We start from the raw sequence: 15,299 nt of genomic DNA on the forward strand, positions 1-15,299 counted from the left end.
AAGTCTCAAAAGATTTTTGGGCAGAAGCTGCCTTAACTGCCACCTATCTGTTTAATAGGATGCCATCCTCTTCTTTGCAAAATATAATTCCCATTAAAAAACTTATGAATGTTTCTTCAGATTACTCTAGACTGAGAATATTTGGATGCAAGTGTTTCATTTTTACCGACAAAAATAATAAACTTTGTCCTCGTGCGATTCCTTGTACCTTTTTAGGATATGCTGAAAATAAAAAAAGTTATAGGTGTTTTGACCTAAAAAATAATAGATTATATGTGTCTAGAAATGTTTCCTTTCTCGAAAATGAGAGCTTCTTTGATTTTGAAAAACCAAAAGAAATAACTGAGTACTCTTTTTTGTTAGATCTGACATCAAAATCTGATGAATATGATCTTGACTATAACTTTGATAATGATGAAGGAATTATTGATCTTGATCATAATGTTGACAATGAAGAAGTTCATAGAGATACTAGTATACAGTATTCCAGGCGATGAGAGCCTAATCTTTCATGTGCACTTGAAAGATATTCTGACATTCCAACTAGACGGTCATCCCGAGTCTCGAGGCCTCCAGGAAAGTTTGTCATACGAGTCCTTCTCACCTACGTATAGGGTTGTCATTGCATTAATTCACTCATACGAAGAACCATCTACGTATTCTCGAGCAAAAAATGATGTCAAATGGATAGAAGTCATGAAAGCTGAATTAGATGCACTCCAAAAAGCTTCTACATGGACTGTTCAAGATCTTCCTTCAGGCAAGAAAACTATAGTATGTCGATGGGTTTATAAAATTAAAACCAAGAGTGATGGCACCCTTGAAAGATATAATGCCCGATTAGTAGTCAAAGGGTATGCCCAAGAATATGACATTGTTTATGAAGAAACCTTTGCCCCTGTGGCTCATATGACAACAGTCAGAACCTTAATTGCCTTAGCCTTCATCAAGAAATGGTCCATCTTCCAAATAAATGTCAAAAATGCATTTCTAAATGGAAAGCTAGTTGAAGAAGTATACTTGGAACCCCCTTCAGGTCTCAGTATTCCTAAGGGTAAAGTTCTTTGCTTGGATAAAGCCCTTTGTGGACTTAAACAAGCACCAAAAGCTTGGTATGATAGGTTTAGTCGGGTTATGATTGATATTGGTTTTCAATTTTGTTTAACTGACACTGCTTTGTTTATTAAGAATTCTGATGCAGGAATTATTGTGCTTCTTCTCTATGTAGATGATATGATCATCACCGGAAGCGATAAACAGGGAGTTGAAACGATCAAAACACTTCTTAAATCTCATTTTGAAATGATTGATTTAGGCTTATTGAGATATTTTCTAGGCATTGAAGTTGCCTATTCTCCTAGAGGATATTTATTGTCTCAAACTAAATTCGCTTTTGACATTGTTTCCAGGTCTGGTATTACTGATGACAAGAGAGTAGACACTCCAGAAGTTGTAAATGTTAAAACGAAGATTGATGATGGAGAACTTCCTGCAGATTCTTCCCTTTACAGACAGCTTGTCGTGGCACTTTTCTATCTATCCATTACCAGACCAGATATAGCACATGTTGTTCACACGGCAAGCCAGTTTCAACACGCTCGCACCTCTGTTCATATGGGAGCAGTCATGCGTATTATCAGATATATCTAGTTCTCTCTTTCACGGGGACTTTTCTTGTCTTCCTCTTCCTCTCTTGATTTAATTGCATATACTGATGCTGATTGGGGGATGTGATCCCAATAACAGACACTCAACCACTGGTTTTTGTGTCTTCTTAGGTGAATCATTAATCTCGTGGAGGTGCAAAAAGCAGCAGAAGGTCTCTCTATCATCCACCAAAGCTGAATACAGAGCTATGACAACCACGACCATGAAAGTAGTTTGGTTCCGGCGTCTGCTCGCTGACATGGGAGCTGAAGCAACAAAAGCTTCACAAATATGTTGTGACAACAAAAGTGCGATCTACATTGCAAGTAAGAGAACATTCTACGAACGCACCAAACACATTGAAATGGATTGTCACTACGTCAGAGAGGAATATCTACATAGGACAATTGGTCTGCCATATGTTACTTCAGAATATCAGCTAGCAGATTTATTTACAAAGCCTCTCGCTGCTTCTCGTTTTCACTTCGTCTTAGACAAACTTTCGCTCATTGTACCATAAGTTTGAGGGGGAGTGTTAAAATGTAAAAAATATATAATAATAATATTTATATTATTATTATGTATATATTTTTCTGTATTTTTATTTTATTTTTATGTATTTTTTCTATATTTTTTAGTGTCTAGTTCTAATAGAACTAGACTAACCTTATCTAGTTGAGTTCCACTTGGAACTTAACTAGAAAGGTAACCATTGGAATGGTCCAACGGTTACATTTCTAACCGTTGTACCCTTCCAACGGCTACAAGGAGAGCTCCTTAAGAGCTCTCCTCTTCTTCCCTTTTTCAAACTTGTATATATAGGGGTGCAACCCCTCTTGTAAAATAGTTCCAATGCTTCTTAAGCATTTGATGTTTTTCATATCAATAAAAGAATATTTTATTTCTTTTGTTTTCCATTATACCCTTTTTTAAGGGTTATGCTTTAGTGCCTTTTTAGACACCTTCTGGTGCAGATCTAAGTTCATGTTTGGAAGATCCTCATTTCATTTCAACCACGACCTCTTCCTTGAAAATTCAAGAAAGTACCTATTCCACGATCTGAGGTGATTGCTAGGGTTGATGCCTGTGATTCAGATTGGGTTTGAGGAAGAGTGATGACAAGCCTACTCGGACTATTGTAGGCTTCTACAAGAGTAGGAACATCAGAACTAGTTAGCATTTGAACTTTGACAACTGAAAATTCAGATGATAACCCTGTAAGGAATCAGACAACCATAATTTGCTCCTGATGGGTCTTCTGTTTGGTGCAACATAAGAGTCTGTGTGCATTTAGCCTCTCAAAAGCAGATTTAACAGAGACATAGTATTGGGCCAAAGTCTGTTCTCCTTGCTGCAACTGGTAAATCTCCTGCTCAACTTGTAGAATACGACTCACATTTGTTTCATGAGAATATGTATCATGGAGATTGTCCTACATTTGTTTAGCTGAGGTATAATAAATCAGTTCATCAACTATATGAGGCTATACACTGTTCATTATCCATGACATCACGATGTCATTGTCTTCGTCCCAGGTAACATATTTTTTGGTTCTTTCAGTGGGTTCCAATTCCAACAGGATGTGCTTTTTTCGATGACCAGAAACCGACATCATGAAGATGCGAGACCACCTTGCATAATTAGTATCATCTAGCTTAACTAAAGATCCATACGAAAATGGATTCACAAAGGCCTTATATTCACCAATGACCTCTGCTTTTTGGTCATTATCTTGAGCGCGTGACTCAGCCATAAAAAAAATTTATTTGCTCACCAAGGCAACAACTAAACACATTTTTTTTTAACAACCCAGCTATTTCTGCGCAACAAGAGTCTCCTGCATAATTTGCTTCCGGATCATTTAATCTCCACGGTAATGATCTGATCGCAAACATTCAACAACGATCTGTTTGCAACATAGTTTCGCCGACTGCAACATAGTTTAATAGCCTCCATTAAAATTTTTAACCCAAGACGACACCAATCAGATCTGAACCATGATCTATTTATTTTTAGATCCAATCACTGTCTTCAGATCTGCTTGCTTCTCCTTATGTGTCACGATGATCAGACACGATCTGATCTTTTTTTTAAGATCCACAAGCATATCACGATCCACAACATCCAATCCTTCTTCACACTTCACGATCAACAACAACCTCATCACCACGATCAACAACAACAAGGTCATCCCAGAAGGGAGACCCGCTTTGATACCATGTTGCGACTATCATCCTTTGATCTATTTTAGAGAGAGGAGAGAGAGAGAGAGAGGAGAGAGGAGAGAGGAGAGAGAGAGATAGAGAAGGGGAGAGATCATGATTTTCATTAACCCTAATCACCTATTTAAATAGGGATTAGTAAAATGGAAATTTACAAGTAGGCATACATAATTTTGCTAAATTACGTATGACCACCCATATTTATGAATATTGCTTTTAACATATACTTAGCATGCAAAGTCATACTAATACCAATTTAGATATGCTATCAATTATCATTCAGCATGTTGTAACAACTATCAAGCCTATTCCAAATTTTCACCACCCATTCTATATAGAGTAATAGTGGGAGAAAATACCCCTCTAGTGTTTCTAAAGCCAACGGGATTTTCACGCCAAAAACTCCACCTGAAACCATAATTTCCTAATTTCTTGTGTGAGAGAAAATCCCTTGCCTAGTTGACCCATGCACTTGCCTAACTCAACTAGGCTAGAGCCCTCTGTTAGTTTTGGATCATGGATCCGACCCGCACCACATTCCAAGGATCCATCTTGGGATGCGTGGGCAGTGGCTTGATTGTAATTTGGTTTTAGTTCTTGTGTAATGTCATACTATGTACAACACTTATAAATAATAAGTAAAAGAGGGAAACCCTATTGCCGCCGACCCCTCTCTTCTCTCTTTACCTCATCTCTAACCCTTGCAGGTGGATATTTCTGACATGGTATCAGAGCACAGGCGCGGAAATCAATCATCTAGAAGGCCTCTAAAGACCAACACGTGGTGCTAAAGGACGTAGGTTTATTTCTGTCCCTTCTTTCTTAATCAGTTTTTGCTTCTTTCCTCCTTTTTCTTAACCCTCTTTCACGTCATTCCAGTTTTTCTTTTTGGTTATTCTCATTCTCAATATTTCTGGTACGCACGTCTTAACATCCTGTTTCAGTCTGCCGAGTTTTTGTTTTTCTCCCCAAAATATTTTTGATTCTTTCCCTTTTTCTGGTTCGCACATTACTATTCTCTGTGTAACGTGTGTGCTGATATCTTTTTCAGCACACAACAACATTGCTGCTTCCTTTTCTCTGTGTAACGTGTGTGCTGATATCATTTTCAGCACACAGCAGCATTGCTGTTCCTTTTTCTCTGTGTAACGTGTGTGCTGGTAGCATTTTCAGCACACAGCAGCATTGCTGTTTTCCTCTTTCTCTGAATAACGTGTGTGCTGATATTATTTTCAGCACACAACATTGCTGTCTCCTCTTCAATACACTCTTAGAACAATTTTGGCTTCTCATTCTTCATATAATCCATGGATTCCAAGTTGAACCCTAGTTTTCTTACTCACCTCTTGACCCACAAGTTATCTCATGATAACTACTTACTTTGGAAACGTCAGATTGTGCCTTTTATTCACAGTCATGGTCTTTATGGGCATCTAGATGGGCGATCACCCGCCCCACCTACACATATCATGCAAGAAATAACAGGTGAAGATGGGAAGGTGAGTCAACTTCGAACCACTAATCCTGCTTATGACATATGGGTACAACGGGATCAGACATTAGTTGCTTACATAACTTCCACACTTTCTGATCGTGTTTTACAAACTATTTCTGATGATCAATCTGCTGCCGAGTTGTGGAATGGACTAGCTCATTCCTTTTCTCAGGTTTCTGAATCTCGGGCTTTGCAACTCAAGTGGCAATTCCAATCCATGCGAAAAGGAAACAAATCTATTACAGAGTTCATGGGGGATGTCAGGGTTATTACAGATCAGTTAGCTACCATTGGAAGTCCTGTATCAGATAAGGACATGGTACAAAAGGTATTAGGTAGCCTTGGACCTGAATATCGCATGTTTTGCACAACACTTCAGGTTGTCTCAGTTCTTCCATGTTTTGATGATCTTCAATCTAAGCTTTTGCAATATGAGGTCAGTTTAAATCAGGAACACGCGTCAGATGATACTCATCCTGTGATGATGGCACATACGCCTATTCAAACAGGAGCCTTCTTTACTCCTCCTCGTCCAAATGAAACAACTATAAACAAAGGAGGATTACTACCTACACTAGCTGGAGGAGGCCTTGGCTCAGGCAGTGTACCACGAGGGGGACGTGTTCCTACTTGTTTTCTATGCAACAAGCGGGGACATGTTAAAGAAAATTGCTGGTACAATCCTCAGAACCAGAACAAAACAGGGAGGCCAGGGAAGAGGGCAACTCAGACGTTTGCACGCACTCCTCAGGGACAGGTTCTTCCACAGGACGTACAAAATATCCTTATGACTACTTTCAATCAGATGAACTTGCGTCAAAATGATGATGGTGTATGATATATTGATTCAGGGGCAGCAACACATGTTACTTCTGATGCAGGTAAATTTTCTCACTTGACTCCTTACACTAGAAATGGCACTATAGTCATAAGAGATGAATCTCACCACCCCATCTCTCACACTGGAAATGTCTCCCTTTCTTTGCCTGAATCTCAATTACTCTTGTCAAATGTCTTACTCACACCTGCTATTCAAAAGAATATTCTATCTGTGTCTAAATTAGTTGATGAAACAAATTCTTCCGTTGAATTTACTCCTTCTGTTTATCTTAAGGATCTTCACACCAAGAAGACGCTCGCTAAAGGTGAACGACGCAGGAACATGTACGTCTTTGAAGAATCTCATGTGCCTTTGAAGACGTCGTCTTCCGTAGCCGTGGCTTCTTCAGCTCCTTCCTTTCCAACATTTTTGAGTCGATCCACAGATCATAGTTCTTCATCTAGAGTCTCGAAACTTAATAAGCCAGACTTATGGCATCTTCGTTTGGGTCATTGTAGTCAAGTTTTTCTTGACAAGTTGTCTGCTAAAGGTCTAATACTCGCAGTCAGTTTAGAGTCAAAATGTCCAAGTTGTCATTTATGCAAAAGTCATGTACTTCCTTTTCATAGTATCAATAAAAGAGCAACAAAGCCTTTTGAGATTATATGCTCAGATGTTTGGGGTCCTGCGCCCATTGCCTCTCTTTCTGGATCTCGATACTGTGTACTCTTTCTTGATTCTTACACTCGATTTAGTTGGATTTACTTCATGAAAAACAAACATGAAGTTTTCAAGTTGTTCAAACAGTTTCATGCACTAGTCCAAAACCAATTCAATACCAATGTTGTATATTTTCAGTGTGATGGGGGGGGGAGAATGCATATCCCATGATTTTAGTGAATATTTGAAGGAGCATGGCATTACACGTAACATTTCTTGCCCTCATACCCCTCAATAAAATAGAGTAGCTGAGAGAAAACACAGGCATATTGTTGAGACAACCTTGAGCATGATGCACACTGTGGGTATTCCCTTCTCTCTTTGGACCGAGGCTTTCCATACAGCTGTTTACGTTATCAACAGGTTGCCCATGACCATCCTTGAAGATAATTCTCCATACTTTGTTCTTTATAATTGTCATCTATTATATGAAGAACTACATCCTTTTGGTTGTGTATGTTATGTTCACATTGATCATTCATTGAGAAATAAGTTTCAAGACAGAGCTGTACAATGCAAGTTTCTTGGGTATGCAGATGAATATAAGGGATACAAGTGTTATGATCCTCATACAGGCAAAATTCGGGTATCTAGAAATGCTGTTTTTGATGATGAGAATTTTGACACTCTGGGTTCGTCTTCCACAAATACACATGACCGTTATGATCCTTGGCTCAGTGACTCACTTTTATATGACTCGTTGCCTTATGAGGATTCATCTTTATTGACAGACAATGAGCCCTATACTTTCGATGTGGAACCACATATGGAAGACATTCCTCCTACAACAACATCCTCACGTTTTTTCTGGTCTTGTTTATTCTCGTAGAGCTCATCCAGTGAATGATGAGACTCCTCTACGACGTTCCACTCGGATTAGACATCCTATAGATCGTTGGGTAAGTTATAACAATTTCTCTTTGGATTTTCAAACATTTTTAACCAGAGTGTCCAAAGAAACAGAACCTTCCTCCTTTCATGATGCTGTACATTCCCGTGCCTGGATAGAGGCGATGAATGAGGAAATAGAAGCATTGCATGAATGCAATACATGAGAAATTGTACCAAGGCCAGATAACAAGAATGTTGTAGGGTCCAAATGGGTGTACAAGATCAAGCACAAACCGGATGGCAGTGTTGAGCGCTATAAAGCTCGTCTGGTCGCACGAGGTTTCACACAACAGTATGGGTAGGACTACGATGAAACGTTCAACCCAGTAGTAAAATTGGGCACCGTCAGGATTATCATTGCATTGGCATTACAATATGGATGGTCACTTAGTCAACTTGATGTTAAAAATGCCTTTTTGCATGGTGAACTAAAGGAAGAAGTTTACATGGAGCAGCCACCTGGTTATAGTATGCATGATTCATCCAATTGGGTATGTAAACTTCGACGCTCTCTTTATAGCTTGAAACAAGCTTCTCGATCTTGGTTTGAGAGTTTTTCCACGGAGATCCAGCATCATGGGTTCACTAAAAGTGTTCTAGATCATTCATTGTTCATATTCAAAAGTGATTCAGCTATTGTTTGGGTGCTTATATATGTTGATGACATCATTATTACCGGGAGTGATGAGGTTCACATATCTTGAGTTAAGTCTATGCTGATGGCTAAATTCAAGATGAAAGACTTGGGTCCCTTGCGATATTTTTTGGGTGTGGAAGTTGATAGTCGACATGAGACTATTACGTTGAGCCAACATAAGTACACCATTGATATTTTACTTGCTACAGGGATGGAGAATTGTAAACCAATTAGCACACCTTGCCTTCTAAATCATAAGCTAAGTGCTAAAGAAGGCACTACTTATCATGATCCTACTTTGTATTGTCGAGTTGTAAGGATGTTACAATACTTAACATTCACTAGGCCTGACATAGCATACTCTGTCAATCAGGCTTCACAGTTTATGCATGCTCCTACAGATGTACATATGGAAGGAGTAAAAATGATCCTTCGGTATTTAAAGGGTACAATTGGAGATGGCTTGATGTACACCAAGGACACAACTTATATGTCAGGGCATCGACTATTCACCTACACAAACGCGGACTGGGCGGGTGATCCTGACGAGCGCAGATCAGTTTCGGGGTATTGCATTCTTATCGGCAATAATATTGTAACATGGAGTAGCAAGAAGCAAAAGGCAGTGGCGCGATCTAGTACTGAAGCAGAATATCGTGCAATGGCAGCAGGAACAACCGATGTTACATGGGTGAGACATCTACTGCAAGAATTACAAGAACCGATCTCGTCCTCTATGCTTCTTTGCGTTAATCAGAGTGCTATTAATATTGCCTTCAATCCCATCCTTCATTGTCGCACGAAGCATATCGAGATCGATCAACATTTTGTTAGGCAAAAGGTGGAAGAAAAAGAAATTGAACCTGCATATGTTCGGTCAGATATGCAAGTTGCTGACATCTTTACCAAGGGATTATCCACTCATCAGTTTTGGGCACTCAAAGGCAAGTTGAGCATGATCAAAGACCATACTCAACTTGAGGGAGGCTGTTAGTTTTGGATCATGGATCCGACCTGCACCACATTCCAAGGATCCATCTTGGGATGCGTGGGCGGTGGCATGTTTGTAATTTGGTTTTACTTCTTGTGTAATGTCATACTATGTACAACACTTATAAATAATAAGAGGGAAACCCTATTGCCGCCGACCCCTCTCTTCTCTCTTTACCTCATCTCTAACCCTTGCAGGTGGATATTTCTGACACCCTGGACCTAGCCTCACCTAATCAGAGGCAAGCAATAAAGTTCTGATGGTTCTGTTGCTGGTACTGAAGGATTTTATTCCATTAGTATCCAGATCTTGGTTGCAGTTGTGTGAAAGATGGACTGCCATGACATCTATTGTAAATGTCTATTATGGCGTTCTTGCTGAAACTATGGTTCTTTTACATATTTATGCCAATTGTGGTTGGTTAATTCTTTTATTTACAACTTCCAGGTTGCTTTAGAATGTATTCTACTAAGGTTTGTCTTCTTTCTGATGCAGGAAAGAATATTTGTCTTTTCCTTATTCAGGTGTTTCTTGAAATCAACAATGTTGGTTATGTAATTACTTGTTTGGAATAGGTTTTAAACAATGGATTTGGTTCCTCCTGACTGTCCATATCCTGGATGCTTCTTCTGTGTTATGAAGGAGGGGAATCCTAGTAAGCGTAGGGCAAGTGTTTTGAAGTTCTTTAGGGAACTTCCTTCCCAAGATGATGATGGCCAGGTTCTCCCGATCAGTGGCCTCTGGAATACTGCCATGGCACATCCCAATGATCCCGAGTTCATTGAGTTGGGAATATTTGAATGCATGTCTGCTCTTATATGGAAGGGCTTGAAGAATAGGCGGTGGCTTTCCCATGACCAGAATATCTATATTCCATACTATGCAGCACATATTATTGGATCATACACAATGAATATGGAAGAATTTGCAGAGCGTGCTGTGCACTCAGGGGTCATCCCACCTTTGGTGGAGCTTTTAAGAGGACGGTTGACTTGGGTGGAGCAAAGGGTGGCAGTTCGAGCTCTTGGACATTTGGCAACATATGCCTCTACTTTTCCTGCTGTGGCTAGTCATGGTGAAGTTCTTGAACTCTCCATTCAACTTGCAATGAGTTCACTTGAAATTGTCTATTCACATTTCTATCAGTTTGAGGATAGACGTCTTAGTTATCACTGTGATCTGCTGACACGTGGAATGGGTGGAGCAGAAATGGAATCAAGAAAAGCTGAAGAATGGGCTAGTCAGTTGCAGTGCTGGTCATTGCAACTGATTAACTGTTTTGCCTTCAAGCCAGAGTTTATCCCTTCTGTTTGCAAGTCTGATTTTCTTGTGAAACTACCAGGCATGTGGGGAGGACTAGTAAATGAGAATTCACCTGCTGGTATTGGTTTACTAAGAACAATATGTCACCATAAGCATGGTAGGGGACATGTTGCTAATTTCCCTGGAATCATTGAAGCTCTTTGCAACATTGCTCGCTCTTCGGATGACTGGCAATATATGGCTATTGATTGCCTTCTGTGGTTGCTTCAAGATCAAAATACTTCTCATAAGGTAAATCCCCTACTTATATTTAATTTGTGTATGCCTTAGCATAATACAATCCTCTTATGGGTTTTCTTTCCTCCACAGTGGGCTGTATGCTTGATGATTGATTTGATAGTTTTATTTCTGGACTTGAGATACGTTAATGCAGTGCAAAAAATAAAAAACTAACTGATTTTCACATACGGTAAAACAGTTCTAGGAGCCATATTCTATTTTCATCTGAAGTTGACAAATCATCTGTTTCTTAATGTTTATGTACTGCCCTGTTTCTTCCTAATGTTTTTCACAATGAGGGCATGAAAGGGGAGTCTTTTTGAAATGTTCCTCAAATGTTGTTTTCCGCTTGCTTTACCAGAACTGGTTCCATGATAGTGACATTTGCCCTGTTTTATTTGTATCTAATGTTGACATGTTTATCTATTTTTGAATATTTATGTACTGTTATGTTCATTCCTAATGTATTTTGCAATGAGGCCACACCATTTATATTTTACTGTTAGTTATCATGATTTATCCAGTTGTTTCTAGTTCGTAAAGTGTGTTGGGCTTCTTCGCTTTTTTCATTTAATGCCAAATGAGAGGTTTTAGCAAGGTTCCTCAAATCTGTATGTGTGTGTCCGTGTGCGTGTGTGCCTGTGTTTTTGTGTGTGACACGTGTGTGTGTGTGTGTGTGTGTGTGTGTGTGTGTGTGTGACCATATAGGGAAACTAATTTTGAAGTTTTCCTTGACATTGTAATTTTAGGATGTACTTTTCTACTAGGGTTTCCTTGAGGAAAATTGGCAAAGCTTTTAATTTAAAACATGGAAATTGCAAAAACTGTGCAAAAAATAAAATGATAAAAAGGTCTTGTAGGAATTAGGAATTTTCCAAGAAAGAGTGGATCTTCTGTGTACTTTTGGTATAAATTTTGATGATGTATAAATTGTTGAGAACTCTTGTTTATTAAAATGGCATTTAAGAGTTTCAGAATACTAATGATGCATTAGTACGGAGATAATTAATTTAACAAGTACATGTTGCAGGAATGAATTGCTACTTCTGTTTCCCTTACTCATCTTTGTTGATTATTTCTACAAATAGTATCATGAATTCTTTATGTTGACATATATGCCATCAAACTTTATTTTGGTACCATAAAATCATCCTTACAGCTTGACAAGGCACAAACTGTATGATGAAGTTGAATTCGAGTTTTTCTTTCAGGTTCGATCTTGATTTCAGAAGATTGATTATACCCAGAAAAATCATCCCACTGGCAAAGGAAGAAAAAATCATAAACATCTTAATGAAAAACAGAAATATAATATATTATGTGATTCTTCCCATGATTTTTGGTCCATTTGTTTTCCTATGCGTGTTTTTTCATAATGTCAAATATTGAATTTATCCAATTAATGCAGTAAATTAGTGTTTATTGTCAAATTCACAGTTATCGCTGCCCATTATTCTGCACACTCACTGCCTTGATCAATGCAGAAAATTAGTGTTTGTTGTGAACTTCACAGTTATTATTATTGCCCATTATTATGCATATGTACCAGCTTGGTTTTTCAACTTTTTTTCTTTTTCCTTTCAATTTGCATAGGTGATCGATAAGGCTGCACCTGCTCTCATAGACTTGTCCGAAGTCTCTACTCTAGGTGATCACAAAAAACTTGGGGAATCTATTGTTAATGTTCTTCAGGAATGTGTCCAATTGCATGGCATAGTAATGAACTCTCTAAGCGACCACACAAAGGAGCAACTTGATGAGCTTGCAAGCTCCCGGCAGAGAATGAAATGGGAGAAGAATATGCCAAAAGAGGATCTTCACATCAAACAGGCTGCAGCATTAGTTGTGAAACTTGAAGGAAATTCTCTTTTTTCTTCAGGTAACATTGCAGGTTCAGCTGTCAAGTATACTGAGGCCTTAGCTTCATGTCCTATGAAGTTTAGAAAGGAGAGAGTTGTGCTCTACAGTAATCGTGCTCAGTGCCATCTTCTCATGCAACAACCATTGGCAGCCATAAGTGATGCTACACGTGCACTCTGCCTTCATAATCCTATTAATCGCCATGCCAAAAGTCTATGGAGAAGGGCTCAGGCATATGATATGTTGGGCTTGGCTAAAGAAAGCTTGCTTGATGCCATTCTTTTCATCAATGAGTGCTCTCAGTCAAATGATTCGGACCTCACACTCAGACAAAATAAAGTCCCTGATTATGCCGAGCGTTTGGTCAAGAAGCAGATGCATGCCACTTGGTTGTTCAGAGAGGCTGCTATAAAGCATGGAGGTGTGAACTGTGATGGTGATAATGGTGATGTTTATGGGGAGGAAGGGAATGATTCTGAATGGGAGACTGCAAGTGAAAGTGATATAGAGAATATTGGCAGGGGAGAAACAGGTGACGAGGGCATTGATTGGCATAATGAGGAAAAGTTGAAAGTTAAATACAGGAAGTCTTCTAGAAAAGGTATTCTCTTTGTTTAGAATCCTTTTATATCGAGTTCTTTGTTAATCTTTTCATCTGCTGCAGGTTCTGTATGCTGGATATAATATAGGAAGCTTATGCTTTCAGTTATATTAGTTATGTGTAGATATTATGTTATCTGAAATCAATATTCTTTCCATCGGTCCTAAACAGGATTGTTTGAACAGTGAGATTAACTAAAACCCAGGAAACAATGTTTGCTCACACTTTATTCGTTTTGTGTGTGTATCATGCTAAATTTATGTTTCAGGAGCTTTGACATTATTAGATTTGGCAAATTCTCCATCTAGAGTACACAGAAGATTGCCTCACTGGTAATCCTCAGCTGCAGCATTGATTATGAAATCAGTTCTAAGGCTTTTTGTGAACCGTCTGAACTATATAGATGAACAACACCAATGGGTGCAACTGCAAAATTGTATCACAAAGAAACGGTGATGAAATAAACTCTCGATGGTTATCATGATTTCAAATTTATTTTTTTAATAATGATTAGCACATGCAATTTGTTAGCCTGGTGCCATGTCGCAATTGAGTAAAATGCTGCATTTTATGGTGCAAGCAGCCTTCCTCTATGGAACCAGTCCTCCATTGTGTCCAGCAGGGGATCAGAGATGTAACTGCTGCTTTCTGGTCGCAATTGGATAGGGCCCATCTGCAGGCCTCTTCTTTTGTTGTTAGGTCTATGTGTTACTGTGTAACCTGAGTTCCTTATTGGACTCTTAATTTTTCTTTTCGTTAATAATATCTTTTTGTTTCATAAAATGGCAAAATGCTGGTGGAGCATATGAGTATTTTTGAAGTGAAGCATGTGTTTTCCTAACCAGTTATCAAATCATTGTGACCAAGTAAAAGATCCTTTATTCTCATGCTAGTAAGGTTGAGCGTAAAAGGATCTTAGAATTGCTTTATCTAGCCTCTTTGGTTGTCCATGGGGATTGGCCTATCATCATTAAGCTTGTGATTGGACTCGATCCTTTCCATGCCTCAGATAAGGACAAACCGGCACCCTAAAAAATTCAGCTGCCTGTCTTTGGATGCTAGGGGTAAACTCTTTAGAGGACTTTAAGGTATCTAGGTATCCAAACATACATCAAATTTTCAATGTGATTAGTAGTTTTCTTGTTAAGGAGTCTAAATTGGACGATTTAGGGAGATATGGGGTCCTCTTAGATGCCTCTCTCTGTACACACACACAAAATACGCACATGTCTACATGCACACACAGCCATATTGGATCATCTTTTTTCATTAGTATGCTAGAGGTAAACTCTTTAGAGGACTTTAAGGTATCTAGGTATCTAAACATGCATCAAATTTTCAATATGGATGCTAGAGGTAAACTCTTTAGAGGACTTTAAGGTATCTAAACATACATCAAATTTTCAATGTGATTAGTAGTTTTCTTGTTAAGGAGTCTAAATTGGACGATTTAGGGAGATATGGGGTCCTCTTGGATGCCTCTCTATACACACACACAAAATACACACATGTCTACACACACACACAGCCATATTGGATCATATTTTTTCATTAGTATGCCTCATTTCAAGGCTTGAAAAGAAAATCACGTATCTTTTGCTTTTCTTCACCAAACTCACAGATTTGCCTGTTAAGAACAGACGTGAAATGTGTAATTTCTGTCATTCAAGTTAAAAGACTCCTTATGTATATTAAGGGACATTGTATTTTTTCAACATGAATACATGCATAAATATATTAGAGGACATCCCAAAAGCTTTCTTGGACTGCTTGGGCATCTTCTTTGGCTGCAACTTCTTCTCTTGTTGTCTTCTCTTTTACTTGTATATTTCTGTTAGGGTATCAGAGCCAGCAAGAGGTGAGTCCCTGTTAA

At 38.7% G+C, this 15,299-nt stretch overlaps 1 protein-coding gene across 2 annotated transcripts in view; it reads left to right on the top strand.

The window, feature by feature from the left end:
- The window catches only part of LOC149816645 (uncharacterized), a 72,759-nt gene that overhangs the window by 17,717 nt on the left and 39,743 nt on the right, over positions 1 to 15,299 (top strand). For both annotated transcript variants that reach the window (XM_089987552.1, XM_089987553.1), the window contains exons 2-3: positions 9,919 to 10,977; positions 12,559 to 13,426. In XM_089987552.1, coding sequence (XP_089843678.1) covers positions 10,009 to 10,977; positions 12,559 to 13,426 — 1,837 coding nt within the window. In that variant the 5' untranslated portion in view covers positions 9,919 to 10,008. The remainder of the gene's footprint in view (positions 1 to 9,918; positions 10,978 to 12,558; positions 13,427 to 15,299) is intronic.

The sequence above is a fragment of the Nuphar pumila genome, chromosome 14 (assembly GCF_984573655.1).
Source record: "Nuphar pumila chromosome 14, dmNupPumi1.hap1.1, whole genome shotgun sequence".
Classification (NCBI taxonomy): Eukaryota; Viridiplantae; Streptophyta; class Magnoliopsida; order Nymphaeales; family Nymphaeaceae; genus Nuphar; species Nuphar pumila.